General features: G+C 40.9%; 1 protein-coding gene across 3 annotated transcripts in view; it reads left to right on the forward strand.

Moving 5' to 3' along the window:
* Positions 1-23,898, forward strand: part of ASH1L (ASH1 like histone lysine methyltransferase) — a 57,371-nt gene that overhangs the window by 21,289 nt on the left and 12,184 nt on the right. For all 3 annotated transcript variants that reach the window (XM_083813529.1, XM_083813530.1, XM_083813531.1), the window contains exons 4-12: positions 4,021-4,122; positions 8,421-9,162; positions 10,231-10,410; positions 16,342-16,436; positions 19,006-19,079; positions 20,633-20,678; positions 20,884-20,992; positions 21,378-21,584; positions 22,597-22,743. In XM_083813529.1, the coding sequence (XP_083669655.1) occupies positions 4,021-4,122; positions 8,421-9,162; positions 10,231-10,410; positions 16,342-16,436; positions 19,006-19,079; positions 20,633-20,678; positions 20,884-20,992; positions 21,378-21,584; positions 22,597-22,743 (1,702 nt within the window). The remainder of the gene's footprint in view (positions 1-4,020; positions 4,123-8,420; positions 9,163-10,230; positions 10,411-16,341; positions 16,437-19,005; positions 19,080-20,632; positions 20,679-20,883; positions 20,993-21,377; positions 21,585-22,596; positions 22,744-23,898) is intronic.

The raw sequence follows: 23,898 nt of genomic DNA on the forward strand, positions 1-23,898 counted from the left end.
ATGTAATACAAAGTTTAGGACTGGAACAAACTATATTATACCTCGGTTTCCCTACTGGCTTCATGTTGTCATTTCATGCTGTACTTTATTATTACAGTTGTTGGTGGGAGTAATTTTCACATTTTACCCACTTTTGTCTTAATTGCCATGGAGGTTTTAGTGAGAGTACATAACAAACATAATATGCAGAAGACAAAAGTGTGGCTTGTGCTTTTACTTACTTGCTTCTGTTGCATAAAAGAAGCCTGATAGCTTCTCCTCCCTTGCTCTGATCTTTGTCTACGCTCTCCCTGGTAAATTTAAGTCATTTACCCAAAACCGCTTGTGACTAATACTTCACAGACCGAGAGCTAAGGAAACAGCTAACTGTCAATAAGGAATACTAACTCCGCGCATTCCTTACTTTCATCTTCCTCCTTTTCTTGTAACGCTCCCATTCTGATGCCTCCTGCCACCTTCGTGCTCTCACTACAGTACCTTGCATGGATGGAGGTGTTATTTTGCCTTTGGCTTTGGCTTTTTTGGTTGGTTGGTTTGCTTCATTATTTTAAGGGCAGTTGGAAGTGGCAGGGTTCTTTTACAAGTTGTCCATTCACCCAAGAAGCATAACTTTTGATGATATATTTAAATAGTGTGTATCTAAACAGTTTTGGGGTGTTTTTTTTTTTTTGAAAACATGCGTTTGTTTTATGGTCCAGTATGAGGAAAGTAAAGTACATTGCATACAATGTAGTTAGAAAAACATAAAATTTTAGGTTTTTCATATCTCTACTTCGTATTATTAAAACTACTTGTGGGGAGGGTGTCAGGAGAAAGAGATAAAGCTGTAAGATTGCTTCTCTTGCTGCAATGGAAAGACAAATTCAAAGTGCTGGGTCACTGAAGGGTTAAATTTGTCTCGGAGGATTGAAGCATTAGTTGTGGTAGCTTGTGCAGTTCAGGGAATTTCCTGAGGAATTCCATTACAGTGAATGATCTGACTTGGGTTTTTATGAGGAACAGCCTAATTAAAGGAAAAAGCAGAGATGCTTTAAGCTGAAACCTGCTAGTGAAGGCTCTGAATCACTCTCCCTCTTGGAGTGTTTAATTGGTTCATCAGATGCAATGTATCACTTCCAGTGCATGTATTTCTCGCAATTGCAACCAGCTGTTTTATTGTGAGGCCAGCCTTCAGCTCAGTATTCATCTCATTCACAAGGAGCTCCTAGTGCCCCGCATCACGTATGTGCAGTACATCAGAGAACTTAAGACTGCATCTAGAAAAAAGCTGCGTGTTAAGGGCCTCTATTTTTGCTTAGATCGATGTCAAGTAGCATAGTTGTTTGGTTTTTTTCTCTCTGCTGCTGAATTGTGATTCTGAAGCTATTACCGTGAAAGACTTAGATATTTTTGTGTACTTCACAAAATAGCATAGATGGAGAGAAAAAATGAAGTGCAGCAAAGATTTTTTTTATTTATTAAGCCAGATGCAGCTAAGGTGCATGGTGGGGGGAATGCTGAATCAGAGCTGTTAAAAAGAAAAGTCCAAGACCAGCATTGGGGCAATGCTTCCTAAAATTGACCTGTATGATCCATAGGGGACATTCATGATAGTTTATTTCAGAAATACCCACCTGAAAAATACCCTTCCTTTCCACAGATTTTTGAACCGACAGATGCTGTGATTGCAGCTGATGCTAGACGGTCTCTGATCGCTTGTATCAGAGTTGTAATCAAAATGTGAATGTTTTGGGGAAGGGATGCTAGCGAGTGTTGGTATCTCACAGGGGATGGAGTTTAGAGAGATGTTTACATGCTAGAGATGTGTTGTTTAAAACTGGCAGTTCACGCTCCGACACAAAGGCCCCTAGGCTGTAACTTTTTGTCTTTAAATGGTGAAATAGGCGGTAGCTCTGGTGTTGCTGCCCGTGGCAGCGTCCTCGCCTGCTGCCTTGGCTCTGGTGAGAGCAGCTGGGAGCACGTCCCAAAAAGGGTATGGAAGCACAGCGGGTGACGGGCTCAGTCTCGTGTCCACGAGGCAAAACTGCTTTGCGTTATACATGAGCAGCGTTAACAGCGCCTGCTCCGATCAGGGGTCCCACAAAAAAAGCACGGATTTATTCTTAAACCGTGAAGCGAGGATGTTGAGAAGCAAGTATCGCGGGCTCCTTCGTTGCTTCGTGTTCCCTTCCTGGCGTGCTTTTGTTAGCCAGCTGCCAAAGTCAAACGGGGGAGCGCGGCCTGGGGGCCGTGTGGAGGAGCAGGGCTGTGGTGGGCACCGTGACCCGCTCAGCCGGGGCTCGCAGCGGTGTGTAAGCGTGTGCAGCTCTGCACCACGAGTTGTTCGCGGCGATCGCCTGTCGCAGGCCGGCCTCGGTGGGCTGCTCACAATTCCTGGAAGGAAAGGGCAAAATCAAAACAAGCCGTTCCGCGGGGAGCCATTCCAACGCGAGGGCAGGCCTGGGGCCCGCAGGCCGACGGGCAGCCCGCGCGGCCGAGGGAAGCCCGCTTCTCCAAGCGAGGCCTCTTGGCGTTTTAGCCACCCCCGGGCCGGTGCCGGTACCGGTACCGGATTTCCATCCGAGTACCGGGGCCGGGCCGCGGGCAGCGGCGCCCCCTGCCGCCGCTGGGCCGGGCTGGGCCGCGCCGCCTCGGGCCTGCACCGAGCTGCCCGGGGAGGGGACTCGGGGCGAGACCGAGCGGCCCCCCGGGGCCCTCTCACTTTTCTTCTGTCCTAGGACAGCCGTATAACCTCCTCCTGCTCAGAGCAAGCAGTCTTCTCCTTCCTTTTTTTTTTTCCCCCTCTTTTTCTGATCTTTTTTTTTTTCGCTTTTTCTTTTTTCTCTCTGTTTTGCCTCCTTCCCTCTCTGCTTCGTCTCTTTTCCCTCTTTTCTCCTTAACCCCCTTATTTTCCTGAGGTCCCAGGACATCTGTTTTAATCTGTGCAGCATGAAATCACTGTCTCTTACAGTTCTTTACTAGAAAAACTGATTCTGGAATAAGGAAACAATCATTCTTTCTAAGATTAAGCAACTGCATGTAGTCTCCCTGCAGAGTCCCAGTACACCTTCCTTTCTGCCTGCATGTTGTAGAAACAGACTGTAAAGAAGCCACCTCAGGAGCCCTCAGCACCATCTCTACGTCAGGATGCCATGCAGGAAAACCTGAAAATCTTCACAGGAAGATTTTTGGTTTGCAGCTCAGGACAGTGTCCAGCAGCCTTACAATCATGCCCTTGCTGAGAAGAATTCCTGAGAAATTAAATCTGATTCTTCTGCCTTGTCAGGAAGTTAGAATAATTGGAACAGTGGTATTGTTTACTTCCTCTTTCAGTGGAACATTTCTTAGTTGTTACACCACAAGCTAATAATACCCATCATAAAAGTTCCGGACTCCTCAGTACCAGAAATACATGGACATACTGCAGTGAGCCCAGTGAAAAGCCAAAAGCGGCTGAGGGATTGGAAATTCCATCATAGAGAGGCTGAGAGAGCTGGGATTGTTCAGCCTGTAGCAGAAAATACTCAAGGGAGAGCCTATCCATGCTGCCCATACCTGATGGCAAGGGTTAAAGAAAATGGAGCCAAACTCGGTGCTGCCTAGTGACAGGACAAGGGGCAGTGGGCACAAACTCAAATATGGGAAATGATGTTCATACAGAAGAAAAAAATGTGCCTTTATAAGGGTGATTGAAGTCTGGCACAGGTTGCCTAGGAAGGTTATGGAGTCTCCATCCCTGGACGTGTTGGTTGTTTTTTCCTTTTTTTTGCTTTTTACATAAAAGCCAATACTCAGATACCAAGTGGTTCTTCCATATGGCTTGTTTATTGTCCTTTCTATGCCTTTGGTCTGTAAGAAATTCTGTTGTGTTGGTTCAGTTCCATCCTTCTGCAGGTACGTGCATCATAGCAAGTGTTCTTAAAGCTAAAAAAGAGTAATATTAGTTTGAATATTTAGCATCTACAGTGTGTTTTATTGTCACTGCCAGATTGAAGTGAGGTGTTTTTTTTGTGCTTTTGTCTTCCCCAATCTGCTTTTCAGGCACTCTGCCAACACAGGACAAACCTTCCCAGAGGCAGTCAGAGAGCACAAATTGCAGCCCTTCCAGAAAGAGATCAACATCTGAGAGCACATCTTCTACAGGCAAGTAATATTTGCTGATCTTGTTTTGGGGACCACGGCAATACTAAGACCTATACTGCTACAGGCAGCTAAGACAACATTGTTACGAGAATTTTACAGCAGCAGTATTTTCATGGAGATGCTGAGTTTTTCTGCTTAGAGTTTGGGATACAAGCAGTTCAGGTTGGACTGTAGAATAGGGGAGACTGAGCTGATACATATGGAAGCAGCAGCGTAGCTATGGTGGAATGGAGTTTGGCTCCTCACCATGTTAAATTAGTCTTCGTGAAGCTTGAGTCTTTAATTGCTATTAAGACCTGTGACACTACAGTTAATCAATAAATTAGATGAATAAATTCCTCTGTGGGGAAGAGCTTGACTTCTGGGCTGTTCCGAAGGCAGATAACTGGGGTAGATAATTATTAGGATCAACAAGGGATGTGCTGATGTGTTGTCTTTGTCGTATGCGAGAATCCTGCTAAGGTGATGGAGGATGACAAGCAGCTCGTCCATCCTAGTCAACCCCAATTGCATAGTTGTGAATGAGCCTAGGCAGGTCAAAAATCACAACAGGAAAGAGTCTGAAGTACCGAAAGGGCTGGGAACTCTTCATCAGTTCTATCAAACAAGAACTGATGCACAAATGTATTGTGAAGTTGAGCAAATGAATGTCGGCAAGATGTCAATGGAGTTGGCTTTGTCAGCCGTGGGGTGACATGCTACACAGGTTGCTGCTTGAAGTCCAAATCCCGTCACTTGACAAAGGAGGCAAAGCCTATATTTGTGTACCAGTTTGCTAATTTGGGGAAGTATGGCTTAAAAATAAGCTCAGCAAAGACAGGTGATAAAAACATATAGATAATATAAACACTGAGAACCTCAGCAGAGGCTTAAGATTTGAAGGGAGGTAAAGATAGCGTTGCGTAGAAAGAGGAACAAGGAGAGGGATGAGTCAGAAATCTAATAAACAGAAGCCAATATACTAATGCAAAAAAGGTTGGAAAATAAATAGGATTAGATAGAAATGTTTGAAGGCTAGTTAAAAGATTGAGTAACCGGCACAATGAACACCTAGTGGGGTAGTTCACTACAAAGGTATTCACACTAAATAATGTAACTTTTGTAGAAAGGCTAGGCAAGGAAGAAAGTGAAGGGTTTTTCACCTCCTCGTGTCCCAAATGGAAGGGAGGTTTTAGAGCCGCAGAAGATAACTCGAGTGATACTTAGTGGTAGGAAAGCTTGTGGGCACTATCGTAACAATCTACCACAGCCCATTGGGCCAAGAAGATGAAGCAAGAAAGGCATATTTGGCACAATCTGCAGCATCTTTCAAACAGCAGTAAGAAACTGGTGTGACGTTCATTAGAAAGGGAATTCGGCAAGATAAAAACTTATGAGCAAAGCATGGAGGACAGTCTTTTTCAACCATAAAACTGGAAAAGCAATGGGAAGAGAGACTCCTAGATTTGATTGTGATCATTAGGGGGGAACAGACTGAAAATGTCAATGTGAAATACAATATGAATGAAAGATGCACGAAAAAAATATCCTTAGGAAGCAGTTGGATAGCAAACAGTAAAATAAAAACTGGATTTCATGAAGGAAGATATCAGTGAGTTCAGATCTTGTAGGTATGATTTCTTAGGAGGCAAGTTTAATGGAAAAGAGTGCTAAAGGTAGGCTCACACTAAAAAGCGTCATTCGGGACATGAACTGGAGATGATGGATGAGAAGAAGCATGTGAAAAGACTAGCTTGGCAGAATCCACGACCTTTTAGTCATCTCAAACGCAAGCACAAAAGCATGTAGAAAGTTAAAAGTTCCTGGTTTGAAATGTAGGACAGTTTACTAAAGCTAATTATAAAAGAACAGCACAAACGTGTGAGGACATTAATCCTCACAAAACAAATCCTCAAGAACTATAATGAGATAAAACTAACAAGGGACATGAAGGTGGAAGAATCCATCCTGTGAGTATGCGTTAACTAGAAGAAATGCAGGGAATAGAATTGTTCTTGATGCTTAGCAAAGGGGGAAGGCTTTCCTCAAGTGATGCTAAGAATCACAGTGTGTCTGAAGTACATGTAATGCGGTGCATTTTTTGCTCCAGTTCTCATTAGAAAGGGCATTAACAAGTAGGCATCGGGTTCCCTTCTAGTCTGGTTTCTTGTTATTCTTGTGCTAGATAAACTGCTACTTAAGCTGGCAGGTTTTAAGATGAAGAATGCATTTCTGTGTTAGCTGCTGTTTTATAACAGCACACCTTTCTCTTGCTCGTGCACCGTACTGTTCTTAAAATTGCAAGTTGACAGTTAATGTTGTGGAGGAGCAATGCTTGTCCTCTCCTCGATTTTCAGTCTAATCCTGTCTTTGACATGGAGTCTGCTTTTTGCTGTAACTGTGTTGCTGCTTTCTGTCCACGGGTAACTTTCTTTTAAAGAAAAGGTCTTATGTTTCAGTGGGCTGGGTGACAGACAAACGCGCACGTTTGCGTGAGTGGAAAAGTTGTGGGTCATTGCACAGTAGCGTATGTAGTGTGTGTTTACAGATTATCCAGCAATTTGCAGTTTTGGAGCCATATTTCATGTAGTCCTTAAATGATAGATTGGGGAGCGCTGCAGCAAAGGTAAATTGTATCAACGTATAAATTACTTCAGTAATATCGCAGGAATTTGCTGGATTAATAGGACAGCCGTTAAGTCAGAGTGTGCCTAGTTGTCTGTTAACAGCATGAAGTGACTTGTAGTGTAGTCAGCAGTCGTTCTGCAAGGCACTTACGGGATTTGAGCCCTTTTTTTGTAGGGAGGCAAGACTCGTGCAGTCACACTGGGAGTGAATGCGTACGTGTTGCTCTGTTGGATTTTCACAGCTACGGAACTGTTGAATCCTTTGACCAAATTGTCAGAGGGAAAGAGATCTGAAAATGTTCATTTCCTGTGTATTCCCGGGAAGCTGTCAGCCATGTAGTAAAAAGAGACCCTGTTTGCAGTCCCACTGCCACTGAGTGTAAGCTTACCTGCTGCTGGACACAAAAAATCCTTAACTCTGATGAATTTTGTATGGAATCCCAGTTGCAGAAAAAGCTTCTGTTAGAATTCAGACATTCTTAGACAGTGAAGTTGATTGCAAATTTGTAGTAAACATCCTTAGGATATGTACTTACAGAACTACGTATTACAATTTCTGTATGTAAAGAATGTGGCAAAACTGCTATTTCCTCCTCCCTTTAAACAAACATTGTCACAGATGCTTTCTTCAGCATATGCTAAAGAAAATACAGTGAAGAAGTGTTCTCTTTCTCTGACTTGTTAAATTTCTTTTACTTGCTCAATTAAAAGGAGCAACAGCAAACTAAGGCTGTGTATAGGCAGGTGTTAAAAGGTCAGGCATTTCTTGTGCAGGAGAGCACAGGAATAAAACTGAGTCATGGGTTTTTCAGCTTCAAAGACATTGAAGTGATGCTGGTAAAGACCAGACTTCGTTACCTTTTTATGCAGATCTGGCTGCATGTGGGATTTCAGTGCATTTGTCATAGAGAGAGCTGCTTTGCAGCCAAGCAAGCATGCATGACCAGTGCTTGCAGCTGTTTTGGGGTTTGTGGTTCAGTTGTCTGATCCTTTTGGATCAGTTTCCAAACAGAACCACTAGTTCAAGGACAGCCACTAGACCTGCTGTCCAAATGCGTTGTGTCATGCCGTTTGGTTATCACGGGCGGTGCAGCTGCTTACGGAGCTCACTGTGCTAAACAGATGGTGTTTCTGCAAGAAACTTTCAGCTCCCTCCCAATGTGTATTTAAAGACCATAAGAAAGCAGGGTAATTTGTCTTCATTATTTCATCTAAAATTGAAAGCTGAAAGTGTAAATCCTTCCCTTGCTTTCAGAATTATTCAGGCTGCTAGGTTTTTCAAGTGGTTGTAGTTGTGCTTACAGCAGTGCCCATACAAGCATGTTGCTCTGTTTCTTTTTTGAATCCTGCAGGAAGAAGGTTGTTCATAGGAGGATTTTTAGAAGTTGACCTGCTGATTCTTCTTCCTTTAAATCATTTCGACTCTGGGAACAGTGTTTTCATTTGCACTTGCAAATTTGTTACTTTGGAAAATTGATGAGGATCACATTTCCCCAAAGTAACAGACTTGGACTAGAAAATACTGTACATTGTGTTGTATCTTTGACAGCTAATGCTTGATGTCATTATTGCCAAAAGAGACAAACCCTTTGACAGAAATATTTTGTCATCTTCCCTTTAGCAGTTACATTAGTACATGCTTTTCAATCTCCAGCTTAAGTTCCAGTATATTTATATTTATTTGTGTTTCAGTGATTGGAGTACCTACGCGGGGGACAAGGCTGGCAACTGCTGTTGATGATTCAGTGGACAGCTTACTGCAGCGCATGGCACAACATGAAGGCCAGGCTACTTTGGACAAAACCATAGAAGCAGTCATTGCAAATGTATCTGTTCCACCATCAGCCAGTCCTGCTCGAAACCACAACAGGGAGAGGAGCCTAGGAAAACAGGACAGCCTTGTAGCTCCAGCAATTCCAAGCAGCTCCTGCAGTGATAGTATCTCTCTTCTGTCAGACAGATTACCAAACAGCTATTCCCCACATCATCTGAAGAGAAGTGTGGTTGAAGCCATGCAGCGACAAGCTAGGAAAATGTGCAATTATAACAAGATCTTGGCAACAAAAAAAAATCTTGACCACGTCAATAAAATTCTGAAAGCCAAAAAGCTGCAAAGGCAGTCACGGACAGGGAATAATTTTGTGAAGCGCAGGCCAGGTAGGCCCCGGAAATACCCAATGCAGGCTGTTGTCTCAATGCAAGCTTTCCAGGCAGCTCGACTGGTCAGTCAGGAGTTAGACAAAAGGGAAGAAAGCAGCAGTCCTTTACACCTTGGACCTGATACCATCACAGACGTAATTGAAGCTGTAGTGCAAAGTGTGAACTTGAATACAGATCACCGAAAAGGCTGGAAGAGAAAGAGGTGGCTTGCAGAGGAACAGGTCAGGAAGCGAAAAAAGTCTCTACCAGAAGAAGAACAGGAGAGCACTAAGAGGTAATTCTCTTACAATTATGTACCTCCATTATATGTTGGCATTTATAACATTTCATACCATCAAAGGATCCTACTCATACGAGCTCTGCTCGTTACATTTGGTTTCACAAAGGAGTTTGTCAGTGTTAAGAAAGCTTAGGGTCTTCCTAAGCTACCAAACGTCACACCCCAAAATGGACTGGAATTGCAGGTAATCTAAAACTTGTTTTTGTGCTTGTGTCTCAAGTGAAACATGTTTTCTGATTATCTCAATGAAGAATACATTTAATGTGTTGGTAACAAGTTTACTAATGAGGCACTTTAGCAAAGATCATCATGTGCTGAATAACGAACTATAGGAGCTACATGCTCCATGGGAACCTGAAGTGTGTGACTTTTATGCATGATAAGCAAATATTTACAAGCGACACAATGTCAGGTGAGATCAACTGATATACAGCAAATAAAGAGTAAAACCAAAGCTGCAAATGGGAGTTACGCTATGCACCTGTCTTAGGAGTGCAATCACTGGCTGGTAAAGGAACCCACTAGAAGTCTCTGATTTAATCTTCACGAGCTTGTCCCCAAAGTCATCGGTATAAACAGATCAAGCTCTTTCAGAAGCCTTCCTTCCTGTGTTTTCAGAACAATTTGGAACAATAATCATCCATTTGTGTTTCAGAAATTAATACTAAAATATAGACATTTAGAATTGCACAGTTTTGCTGGAACTGTGTGTTCAAAGGATATATTGTATGGCTCTCCCAAAAGCTCAGAAAAGGTTTACCACATACTATTTTTAGAGTACAAAAGCAGATGGCATAAGCCACCTTCTAAATTACTCCACTAAGGCTCCAACCAGTAAATATTAGGAGTAATAACATTACTCTGAAAAGATCCTCCATTTTTTATGATTAACTACCACTTGATCATGATCATTGTGTTACATTTTTAAATAGCTGAGGCACCTAGTAATTCAGAAACCTGGGCTTTTTATTTTGCTGCTGACCATAAAAAGGAATAATGACATGTGGTAAGATAATGTTTATGGTAAGAAATACTTAAGATAATCTTTACTTTTCCTTCCAGTTTTTCTGAGACAGCAGCTGAACCACCCAGTCCACATGATGCCCTTGGGAAACCACAGGAACCTGAAAACACTGAACAGCCTTTGCCTTCTCTTGCCCAGCGTGAGAAAAAAGCCCCTCGGCCCCCAAAGAAGAAGTACCAGAAGGCAGGGCTCTACTCTGATGTGTACAAAACAACAGAGTAAGTAATACCAGGGGAAAGTTGCTGTCTGATATTCCGGTGGAAACTGTCTCCTTTCAGCTAGAGCCATAAAGAGCTGCTACTAATAAGTAGCTGAAATAAAACCATCAACTTAATTCAAGCCCGTGAAAAATAACACACATGATAATTATCAGAATCTGACCCAGTGAAGATTTAAAATATAGCCCCGGTCAGAAAGCAGCCTCCAGCAATCTGAAAGTGTTTCTGAGTATCGACCTTGAAGAAGGTAAGACAGCTTCTTTCTACAATCTTAATGATCATGGCAGTAAAATTGCTGGCAGAGCTTGAGGTGTTCAGGTAACGAGTACAGCGTCTACATAAAAGGGGCCATTACTTTTCTATTTTTATTGACTGAATGGTGTTGAGTGGTCATCTTTGGTATGAAAGAATTTCAGGAACGCACCCTGTTCATTTCACAGCTAAGTGAAGTTCATCTCCTTTGCTTTGTATGAGCTGTTCAGTGTAAAAATCGAGCACTTCATTGGTGTACGTTAGAAGGTGGGCATCTCCCATTTCTGATAACCAGCTCGCTTCTGCTTCTCTTTGTAGTTACATAAGATTTCTGCAGCCATTTGAGCAATTGTGTTGAAAGTCAGGAATTTGCACTTCTCTTATAATATGATCTGTCAGATTAAAAAGAGGGAAACTGTTCACCTTCTGACTCATCCTACTTTGTAGACCACTTAAGGTTACGCAGCCTGCTGGGAGGCTGCTAGCGTAGTTTTATCTGCTGTTCCGGTCACTGTCCTTTGTACTGTAGAGTGAGGGCATCAATAAGGGATCAAGACTCTAAGGAAGAAGCAAAGATCTAGGTCTGATCGAAGTGCATCTGTTCCTAATAGTTAGAAAGCATGCTCTTTTGCAGCTGTGCTAAAATTTATAGTATTTGGATGTTCTGTCACTGGTATACACAGTCATGCAACACTCCAGTATTGCTTCTTAAAAACGGGGTGTGTTGCTTTAGGATGGGACCTGAGAGAATCTTTTACAATAAAACGTCAGTGACATTGTCAGTCCTAGTCAGCCCCCAGGGAGGACCCTTACTTCATAGCCTTTAAGCAGATGTCATTTGAAAAACTGCATGAATGCAAGAAATGAAAGTTGAGGTTTGTGAGTGATGGTGGAATGGAGGTCACTGCCATGGAGAAGACCAGCACAAAGCTGACCTCTGCTTGCAATCCTCCCTCTCCCATCACATCTCATGTTGCATTTCCATGGAAGCTTGAAGAGGCCTGATTTGGTCTTCACGTTGCCTCTTGCTCCACATAGCGAGTCCTTCCCTTGCACTGGTAAGGATGTTTGTGACGAGCTGCTTAAGACTACTGAGGAAACTTTTCCCGGTCAAGTAAGTAAATGCAGCCTACACAATCTGAGCTACCTTTCTTGATAGTTTTTTGAACACTAATACTGAAACAAGGTACGGAGATGCATAGTTGGGCAAGGACAGAACTGTGGCCATCTTGTTCTAGGTGTCCTTTCTTACACCAAGGTGCTGTGCAAAAGGCTGATCCTGGCATTTCATTTGTCCTGGCACTGGCTCTCTTCTTACTTGTACTAAGTTGGTTCAGCAAACTAAGTTGGCAGTGTAGTAGTCACTTTTTATAAATAATTTTCTGTTAATTAAACTCGCTCTTCCAGTTCTGTTGCAGTCAGAGGTGTGCCAGTGCAAGAGGACATCAGAAGTTCATGTTATTATCCTGATAATTCATATAACTTGCAGCTGTGTGAGTATGAAAACACGATCTTAGTTGAAAACAGAAATGCAGCTCTGTAATTGTACGGCACCCTCTAGTGATGATACAGTTAATTGTCATCATTGTTTCAAAAACAGCTTCTGCATTCTCTACTTGATATTGTACTCATTTGTCTCTGTTTCTCTTTGTAATGTACAATTGCAGACGTTTCACTGTAAAGGCCATTTTCCTACCCTACTGCGTCTTTCTCAAATTATCCTAAGTGTCCTTAGAACAGATAAAGTAGTGGAAGTTTTACTGACGTTTATTGTTACAGTTTACAGCCTCTCTCTAGATCAGTTACATCCAACTGCTAAAACAACAGCAGAGAAAATATTTGTCATTTCATTGCTAGTTTTACTGTGCTGTTTTAAGAGAGAACTGTGCATTAGTTTCTCTGCTGCCACTTGAATTGTACGATTTGCCTAACCAGAATTTCACTCCAGCTGACCTCGATGTAGAGATTTTATTAAAACGCAGTGAAGAAAGCTCAAACTTTGTAATTCCTTGCAAATAAGCTAAGAAGGAAAGGAGCGATGTCTGAAGTTCGCCTCAGTTCTACCTCGATTTCCAAAAGTAATTTTGTAGACAGCATTAGCTGTTAGGTCCACATGAATTTTCCAAAATCCTCAACTCCCACTGGAAGAATTACACAGATCTTTTGCTGAAGAGAAGTTCAGTGTGTGGTTGCACAAGACTGCAGGTTTGAGAACAAAGGAAGATTGTGTACTGGAGTCACTATCTGTTTACCCAGTAGTAGCTTTCCTAGAGGAGTACAAAGTCTACTTCACCAGAGAAATTAAATAATTAAAAGTAAATTAGTATTTAACAAAAATATGGTTATCTTTAGGGAAATATCTGGCAAGGTTTTTCATATTGTATATGATTTTTTATCAGCAATAAGAAATTCTGAGTTCTCATTCCAGGAGTGTTGTCTGCACAGTTGTGCTGTGATCAGAACTGAATTGCATCTCGCCTGGCGTACGCAGACACTGCAGTTTAGCACGGGCTGGAATGTGAGGTTTCCACCCATTTACTCCTATCAGGGCTTTCCTTTTGCTGATGTTTGTGGAGCTGCAGGGTGAATCACAGTAGCTAACGGAATGCTTTAGAAGCAAAGCTGTAGAAAAAGCCTGCAGAGACCGAGAGTCCGCTTTGCCAGAGCCGTCTGTGGTGAGGAGGCAGGCCAAGGTGGAGCGGGGGCGTTGATGTGCAGGTCAGGATCAGGCCCTGTGGCAATGACCAGCGTCCAACGCAGTCCAGGGATCACCAGAGAGGTGCAGGCTGCAGCCATGGAGGCAGCACAGGGCTCGCCCCACATCAGCAGCCCTTGTGGCTGGGCTGGAGATGGGTGGCACGCAGCACAGGCCTGGCAGGGACCGGGTGCCCAGGGCTTGAGCATAAACAAATCTCCTGGGGCCGTGGGCACAGGACCTGCGGGAAGCCCCTGGCGAGGCTGCACAGGGTCACAAGGGGCTGGTGGTGGCACTCGGCCACCCGCTGGAAGCTTCTGCGAGGCCGTCGGCGTGCCTCAGCAAAGGGGAATGGAGGGGTCTGTCCACCAAACAGAACCTGTATTGCCATTCCAGAAACCCCAACCCAAAAGAAAAGCTTGTTATCTTCCTAGTGGGGCTGCATGGGCCTGCTAATACGGACCTTTTCTTGATGTTGTGGAGAGGCCTCTTTTAATCCAAGTGACTTTTTTTTTTTTGCATGGTATTGATGTTTATAAAGCTGTGTGTCTATCCTTGATTACTTTAGCATACTCTCCTTTTTTATTGAATACTTGTTTCATTTTAACTTCTCACCCCATCCTTCTGAAATCGCAGAAGTATTGGTGACGTTGGTTCAGCTCATTGATTTGTCATGACAATTCTTAAGTGGCTCTAACAATACTTCATCACTGTGTTCGGGAGAAAAATAAAATAGGTGCTTTCCCATTGTTCTTTGTGACAATGCCTAAAGAACTTTGTGTTACAGTGAGTGTTTTTAGCTAGTTGCTTTCGCTGCTTCCTTCTCCAGTTGGTTTCCTCCTTACAGTTCAGTTACCACTGAGTAGGTGGGTGTTAAAGGGTGCGTGTTTGGCTGGAATTAGGTCGTACCTTTCTATGGAATGGTTTTCCTTTCTTTATTTTTTTGCCTTTAGTTTAAGGATTTGCTTGTCTCTTGAGAATGGAGGTCCACACTTTGCCTTTTCAAAATGCTTCTCCTTTGCCTCTCAATAAGAACTTGCCTTCCAGGTCTTGTAAGTAGTTACTGCAGAGTAACTTTCTTTGCAAGTCTTAGTGATTCAGTGCAGCACAACTTGACAGAAGACCCGACTTCTTTTTTTATCCTCTCTAGGTTAACTCTTTTTCCTGGTGGGTGAAGGAGCTGTCTGTTTGCCAAAGCAAATTAAACAAATGCCTGCCGTTAGTAAACAGAGGGTCATAATTAATATTAAAAGCAGTAACCTTTATTATTTGAGAGAATGCTGCTGCTTTTTATTAGGATAGCTCGACAAAGTATACTTCAGTTTGCAGTTGCTGTATTTATGTAAAGAACAAGCAGTAGCTTTGTGCTGGTGATACGTTCTGGAACATGAAACACTGGACTGGAAATAGGTGATCTGTGTTTTAACATTCCTTCTGCCCTACGCTGTGACCTGGAGCAGGCTAACCTCTCCTTCTGGTGGTGGAATACCTGTGTGCCTTAAATGAAGATAATAGCTTTCAGATGTGTTGTACTCAGATAGTCCCGTTTCATTTTAATAATGCACTGTAGCGAGCTGCCAAAACAGTCTTTCAGAGAAGACAGCAAGTTGTCTTTCATTTCAGATCTTCGAATCAAGGTACAGTGGCTTCCTGAAATGCATCCTTTGAACACAAAATGTAGGGATTGTTTGGCTAGAGAGAGAAACTTGACTGAGTTCAAGTGTATGATGTTATATCAGAAGTCAAATTAATTTACTGTAAAAATATCTTCTGATCTTAAAATGTCTCATTACCGTGTGTATGTATCTGCCTGTATATGTGCATTAGGTTAAACGCAAGCGTATTGTAGTAACCAGAGCCCTAACACACAATGCTATTAAAAGCAGAGTACTTTAATGAAGAATATATGCAGCATCTAATTCAGAGCCCTCATTTCAGCAGTATGCCTTAATTTCTCTTCCACTATCTAAAATTTAGTTAACTTGTTATACTTTGAGAATAAATATTAGAAATCCGGAAGGGATTACAGGAGTGTGCAGACCACATATTACTGCCATCCATAAGTTCTGTTTTTACCTTGAATAATGGTTTTCCACTGTTGATCTCTGTATCTCAAAATTTGTTTTTAACTTGAGTTTTCTGTTCACTGGTTAAACAATGCCGTATTTTTTTAATGTCAGCTTTCAGTTAGTTGTATGTCCAATTATTAAACATGAATTCCTTAAAAAGCTTAGTAAACTTTAATAGGCTTTAATAACATTTTTATCTTTGGTATATTTAACATTTAGATGCCTCTTCTGAATGTTGCAGAGCTATGGTACTAAATATAACCACATCAGTTTTTTCTTTCCATGCTTTCTTTGTCAGTAGCCAAAAGGAGGTGTTTAGAAAAGAGGGTACTGAGCTAGGTGGTTTGACATCTGCCTGATCCATACAACCATTTTTAATTCATGTTCCTGTTTTTTTTTTCCTTCTGTATAGGGGCTATCTTGTTGCTTTTTTAACTCTGGTTTCTGTTCTTTTCCTGCTTTTAATGATAAATAGCCTACTAAAGGAACAGAACCTGAACATTTCTTCTCAGCAAAGTAAGAAAGCAGGCACTATATATGTATAACATGTCAAATACCTAAGCAAACAACATTGGATATGATTTGTTAAGTTTGCTTTACTCTTGTAATCTTAGTTATTACTTATCTGTTGCGTACTACAAATTTAAAGTTGATGGTGTCCCATTAGGTGTTGCCTAAATAGAAATTACGGGGAAAAAATCAAATCACCAGTTTTAAAGCAAATACAATAAGTCAATTTGGCAAGCAACCTGGAAATTAATTTTTTTGGCCATTCCTATTACATTACTATTCTCTTGCTCGATGTTCTAGACATTCATGCCTTAATAAAACAGAAAATACGTTTTTTTTAGCAAATGTCAGAAATGTGCCTCATTCTGATTTTTTGTTGTTGTTGCCTTCATCTGTTGTCCACAGTCCGAAGAGCCGCCTCATACAGTTAAAGAAAGAAAAGCTGGAGTACACTCCTGGAGAGCACGAGCATGGACTGTTTCCAGCCCCTATTCACGTTGGTGGGTAATTCACATGTTTTAATTGTTGGGAAACAAATATCACTCTTAGGTGACATTGAAGTACTCTGCTTGAACTTCATAGTCTTTCTGTCTCTCTCCCTTTCTTCTTTTTTATTTTACGGCATTGTCAGGTTACTCATATCTTTCAGCATATGAACTTTGTCAGAGGTCATACTCATCCTTCTGTGTTTTTCAGTGCACAAGTTTGACTCCAGGCTTCTTTGTTGCTGTTTGACCTTTGCTCTCATTTTTTATTTATCATAAGAAAGTAGCAGTCTAGTTCTAAGCACGCTTTAACTGCCATAATGCTTTAGCTTAAATGCAGTACAGTAGCCTCCTTTTCAAACTAATATTACAGTAGAATAGCCAGAGATGATGATTACTGTTTCTTAAATCTCAAATGCTAAGCAAGCAATAAATTCCCCCATAGGATAGAAATGAGAAGTAGGACATAAATGAGGCCTGGGTCTTTTCTTTGCCCTCTGCATAAGGAAACCATGACCTATGGGTAGCATGAGGACTTAGAACTTGTGTCCCATGACGCCATTGACAAGTCCAGTCCATTTGACTGAACTGCCTGGGGACGATGGTTGTGAACTCTCAGACTGAAGTTTTTGCAGCTCGTGTCATTTCCCAGTACAAAACAAAATCGATTTATTATTTTTAAGGTAATTTTTTCATCCCCTAAAATGCTGCGGTTTTTCACTTCAAGTACTGTCATGCAAAGGGATTTGAGAATTTTTACATTGTTCAGAAGGAGTATTTGTCCCATCAAATACAAATGTTTAATTGGTTTGTCATCTTAAACTGAACCTTTGTGCTCCATGCACAGCTTTCCCAGAGAGGCAATACCAGCTGAAGAGTTTGAAAGATCTGTTTGAATCAGTAAGCATAAACATTTAAGAAGCAGTTTTCAGAACTGAAGGTGTTAATTTAAATTGACAAGAACATGACCTTTCTCAATTCATTTTTGAATTAGGTCATATAACCCTGCTGCACGACTGAACCATCTGTTGGGATGCTCAGGTTCAGTTTGCAGTGCAGTGATCCTGTTCTCTTCATAAGGCCGTGACCTCAAGTTTGTTTGTAGTAGCAGACACAAACAAGCTTCTGCAATAAAGATAAGGCTGTTTTAATTGCTCTGTATTGGGTAGCTGGAGAGTAGTTTAACTGCAGAGCAGAGTTACAAGGTTTAGGACTGTGCCAGATAACTGTACTAGTGCCTACTTGATGAGGGCTGGAAGGACATTCCACATACTGCAGGCACGGTGCCAGGGCACTTGAAAGAGCCTTTTGTTTCGCCTGGTGAGGTCATAGAAGTGAAAGCAAATTCCCGGCAGATTTAGCTCTTTCCTGGAACCTGCTATGGATGAATAAAGCATTGAAAATAAAAAGTAATTTAGGAGTACATTGTAAGGAAAACAGCACAATTTTAATTTCCAGTTGTGAGGGTATGCATGTGAATTTACACAAAATCACAGTCTATTGCTGGAGGAACGTAAAGGCATTTATCACCATTTAGAAAACCTGGGAAAATCTGACATGAGACTGACACCTCATCTTTAGTCACTCTTCTCGCTACAGTTTTGTGACAATTTTCCAACAACATGCCAAGAGAACATTTTAATCTTAGCTAGAAGTAGCCTAGCACTTGTGTCAAGCCTCAGGTCTTAATATTAACAGAGCATTTATTAAGTCAGTTTCCTTCCTTTAGGAAAGGATTGGGGTGACGGTAAGTTTTGGAATAAAGACAAAATCTACAGTGAAAGCAGTGTCTCCTGTCTAAAAAGTTTCAAATATTGCTGAAAATATCCTGAAGTCATTCTGAAACAATTAGGAATGTCTTTGTCAAGTCTGAATTACTTTGGTAAAGGTTGTAGGAAAAGGTTTGGAAACTTTTCAAAACTCAAAATCTGTTTCCTTTAAGTACGCTACTGTGATTTACCACCTTGTATGAATCACATATGCAGAATTTTTGTATATGTGTTTGATCTCTGTGCTAAGTCATTTTAGTATGTACACAGCTAAGGAGAAAGCATCTCCTTTGTTTGGGATTGCTGCAAGGAGTTACCAGTGTCTGCTGTATGACACAGAGCCGTCTTCAGTTTTGTCAATTATTTGCTGTTCTGTAACTTGCATTCAGTTAACCCCTCCTGGACAAACACCTGCAGGGTTCCTGGCAGGGCTCTTCAGACTTTAACTGTAACTGTTAAAGTTTAATGACACCCTTAAAGTTCAGTCATCGAAGCAGAATGCAGCTCCCCTCTGTCACCTAACTCAGCAAGCCCATCTCGTTTCTGAGACAGTAGCTTACGTGGTGTCTATACAGCTTTAAACCTCAGTGCAAAACCAGAGTAGAATGCAAAGGCTAGCAAGATGGAATGCTCTTTCCTGTGCTCGTCACTAATAAATAAAATGTTCTCGGAAGATTCTGCTATTCTGACTTTTTGACTTTCAGACATGGAGAGGCCCTGTCAGAATTCTGGCAGTATGCCTAGGAGCAGTCCTTTTTGCCCCTTGGGGATATGTGAATATGAATGTGTACAACTTATAAACCTTTTTGTTTCAGGGAAGTATCTCAGACAAAAGAGAATTGACTTCCAGCTGCCTTACGACATCCTCTGGCAGTGGAAACACAATCAGGTACAAGATAAAAAGTTACTCGTTGCCAAGATTATGATTGGAAGTCTTGGAAAAAAAAAATAGAATTCTTGCATGAAAGCTATGTTTATATATTCTATGTATTAATGAATATTCTTATTGCTGCCACTGGGTGAGGAAAAAAGGATTTGCATATGTATTAAATGTGAAGAGTTTCCATTATTCTATCTCTTACAAAATAGCAATCCTATAAGTTTCTGCCAAAAAAGTCATTAGTTTTGCTGCAGACTTTTATTTTGGTAGTGTGCCTGCTTTCTGCAATGATCTTGTTTTAGACACGCCTCAGGAGAATTCAGATGTACTGCCAACAGCACAGAGAAATTTCAGGCCTTATTTTTCTTGGATCACTCCCAGCAGAGTGGAATTTATTTTTCACTTGCAAGCTGAAATTTTCGTACTGAGGAAAGAAGAGAAAGTGTTTAACAGTCACATTCTTTTTAAAGAGCTTTAAATATGTGCAAAACTAAAAATAGGATTTTTTTTTTTTTCCCTGAGAAGTTTCCACCAAGTGATTTAACACAGGATTTAATGCTGGAAGGTAGATCTGTCCCCAGCTGTACAGCAAGAAAGCGCTCTGAGACATGTAACTTAAGCATGTGAATGAGCAAGACAAATTCCCAGGTGGTTGTGGCTCCAGCTACCTTTTGAAATACCACCAAAATGTAATCTTAAAGTAATGATAGCTCTTGACATTTCAGCTGAGGACAGTTTCTTGCCGTGTACTGAAGATTGCCTACATCTGCCTGACTTATCTGTTCAATATTGCATAAATAATGGATACATATGATCTATTTCCTTGACATTTTCCATAGCTACCTAGAATATTGAAAACCATTACAGAATAGTCTTGTTTGTACAACATTTGTATAGTTCGTACAATGCCTGTCTGCCATGTATGTTACTGATGGAAGGCTCTTAGTGCAGTACGTGGGTTATATATGTAGTAATTTGAAATTATTCCTTAAAGCTTGTCTGAAAGAATTTCCCTTTTCCCTCCAGTCATCTGCATCTGCAGAGGACGCTTTTCTAATTAGAAGATGGAATCTTCATTTCTCTTGGTTGTTACCTGTAGTCACAGTTTTGATTATCACCTTAATTTTACTTTTTCACTTTTTTTTTTAAATGTTGGCATGTGATAATTCCACCAAAGATACTTTCTCCAAAGTAGTTTTAAATAATTGTTCTTCTTTTAAATATTGAAAAAAACCAGCATTGCTCAGAATAATCCCAAAATAGTTGGTCCTCATGATAACATCTCGTTCTGTTCAGATGTTATGGAGGGAATAAGCAGTATGTTAGAAAAACTGCTTAGCTACTTCATTAAGCATAACTTCTACTTGATTGGGTACTTCTGTGACCTCTTTCTAAATGTAATCTGGGCCTAAAGAAGAGAATGCAGATATATTTCATAGAATCAAATTATTTAGTAATGATTACAAAACCTTTATATATTAACAGGACATAATTTCCCTGATTCTTTTGAATAACAGATGCAGTTATGCAATGTATTAAAATTTTCTTTCTCTTCCTTTTAGTTGTATAAAAAGCCAGATGTCCCACTTTATAAAAAAATCCGTTCTAGTAAGTAAAATCTTATTGTTACTAAAATGTACAACTGGAATTTTCATAACACTCCTCCTTTCTTTTGTGCTCTTCATCCTAACAAAGACACTTCCAACTTCTATTTTTGCTTTACGTAAGTGGATTGAAAAATTTCTAGATAGTTACATTTTTCACCTGGCAAGAATTTCCCCCCTCTCCTTTTCTTTTCCCCTCCCCTCTATAGATGTCTATGTGGATGTCAAACCTCTTTCTGGCTATGAGGCCACTACCTGCAATTGTAAGAAACCAGATGATGGCAACGGAAAGGGCTGTGTGGAAGACTGTCTTAACAGGTTAGAAACAGGTTGACTGTAAATAATAAGAGAATTTCAACATATGTATTATTTCACATAAACTAATAATATTTTAAGAAGAGAGTTGTGCTGAATGCACACCTGTTAAAAAAAATGGTTTTGTTAAAGAGCAAACATTGTAACTCTCTGCTGCAGGTATTCCTCTACCTTTTCTTCAGAGGAATATCCCAATAAAAGCTACATCTTGCTCTTTGAATATCAGTGAGAGCCGGGGTGTGAATTTTTGTGTGAATTGTGCCTCGAAAACAAGAAGCATTTTAATTATTAATTAACTTTTACTTAACAGAGGAAGGTTTTTTGCTTGTGTGATAGTTTAAAGAGTATTCTGTTTGTCTTCTTTCAACTTCTTTGTTCTTTATTTTAGGATGATCTTTGCGGAGTGTTCACCAAACACCTGCCCTTGTGGTGAACAGTGTTGTAACCAGCGGATACAGAGGCACGAATGGGTGCAGTGCCTGGAAAGGTTCCGGGCTGAGGAGAAAGGATGGGGTATTCGTACCAAAGAACCCCTGAAAGCAGGACAGTTTATCATTGAATATCTGGGAGAAGTTGTTAGTGAGCAAGAATTCAGGTAGAAATATTTATTCACTATTTTAGCATGTAAGGCTCAATAAATGACTTTAGCATCTATTATAATTGTTGGGAAATCCTAAGACAGAAATGAATGGGAGAATAATGGAAAGAAAAAAGAATGCTTTTCTGGTCACTGCCACCAGAAGGAAGGCTTAGAATTCAGCTTTCTTGATCAACCAGCTTTTTCTCAGTCAAATAGAGGAGTGATTAGTGTATGGAATGCAACATCTGCTCTGTAAATGCCAAATGCCACAAGTGAATGTGAATTTGATATTATGAGTACTGTGCAGAATTTGAATTGTGAAAAATAGAATCGAGGGGGCAGAATGGGGCAGAAAAAGAAATGAGCTTTCGCAGATAGGTATGAAGACAAAAGAACAAGTGGGAGCACTAATACCTAATGGAAGAAAGAAATTATGAGTCTTGTTAACTACATAACATCAGAGGATAATTTAGTTTGGCGAGACATATGTGCTTCTCTTAGAGCTCCATCAGAAGGCAAATCCGATCTCCTCATACAGAGATAACTGTTGACACAACTGACTCTCTTGTCACTGTTGCTCTCTTGCGAAAAAGAAGTAGCTGTAATCCATGGATGTAACTGCAGAAATTGTGTCCAACCCCAGATAATGAAAGGGAGGAGCTGATTGTTGTACACATGCATACATATACACATCGAAGAATGTATACTTGCATTTTCTCTTCCACACACAGGTTATCAACATGAAATGTATACAAATAATCTGCAGAACCCAAAAGGGAGCATTCCAGAAGAGCAAATTTCTAAATTCTAATCCAAGCTCTGTCAGTGGCCTTGACTTATAAAAATAGGTATTATAATGGTTTTCCTCCATCTCTAGGTGTACGATTCTATAAAGTATAAAAATTACAATTGTTTTTTCTTCAAAACCCTCTCTCAGAATTCTTGAATGTGCTATTCCTATGTTACTCCCTGTATGCTTTGCAGCAAGAAGGAGAATCACAAATAACTTTCCTGTGTTGCTTCATAGGAACCGGATGATTGAACAGTACCATAATCACAGTGATCATTACTGCCTGAATTTAGACAGTGGAATGGTGATAGATAGTTATCGTATGGGCAATGAGGCTCGTTTTATCAACCACAGCTGTAATCCTAACTGTGAGATGCAGAAATGGTAAGAAAAATATATTCTGTTTACTGGGAGACTGGTATGGCAGTGGCTAAAATATAGATAACCAGATCATCTAAGAGAATCTAATCTAAAAATAGGGGGATCGAGCTGAACGGTGTAAAAAATATTTACTATCATGGTCGCATTGCAGAAGAGAAGTATTGTTTTCAAGTGGACATTTTGGAGACAGGATCTAAGTTTTCTGGCAAGGCAAATCCAACATTTTTGTTTGTCGTGCTGTTAACCTGCTACAAATTTTGAAGACTAGGTAATGCCATAAAACAATCGCTGTGTGTATTCTTTCCTTCTGGTGTTGTGGGTTAATCCCGGTAGGCAGCTAAGCACCACACAGCTGCTTACTTCCCCTGCACACCCCTGGTGCGAAGGACAGGAGAAGAGTAAAAGCAAGAAAGCTTGTGGGTAGATATAAAATTGTTTAATAACTAAAAAAGAAGTGGAAGAAGACAGAGAGAAAGAAAACAAGACAAAGCAAGTGATGTAAAGGTAATCGCTCACCACGTCCCATGGGCAGGCTGATGCCCAACCTTCTGAACACCCTCCACTCCCTTTTTATTGCTGAGCATGACGTTATATGGCGTGAAATATCTCTTTGGTTATTTCAGGTCATCTTCCTGGTTGTGTCCCCTCCCAACCTCTTGTGAAACACACACACGCATGCACGCGCACACACACCATCTATTCACTGTAGGGTCAGAGAGAGAAACAGATAAGGTCTTGGCATTGTGCAAACACTGTTCAGCAACAGCTAAAGCATTAGTGTGCTACCAGCATTATTTTGGCACCAGATCTACAGCATGGCACCTTACAGGGTGCTGTGAAGAAGCTAACTCCGTCCCAGCCAGATCCTTTCTGTCTGGCAATTCAAATATGTTTTTAAAGCATATGAACGGGGGAGTGGTCTGATTTCAGCACACCCTGTGTCATACCAGTACTATGTTAGCAGAATAAATTGAGTGCCAGGCTAGTAGGAAGGGCTTCTGAGAAATTCGGAGTGAAAAAGCAGATGGTTGTAATAGGGATCAGCTATAGTGGTAGTACAGCAGGGAAGCTTGTGATTCTCAGATGGTTCTAGTAGTTTTAAGCAATAGTAATTAAGTTTAAAAATATTAGAATCCAACACGAAAAATGAGTGAAAGA

This window comes from Anser anser (genome assembly GCF_964211835.1).
Source record: "Anser anser genome assembly, chromosome: 28".
Classification (NCBI taxonomy): domain Eukaryota; kingdom Metazoa; phylum Chordata; class Aves; order Anseriformes; family Anatidae; genus Anser; species Anser anser.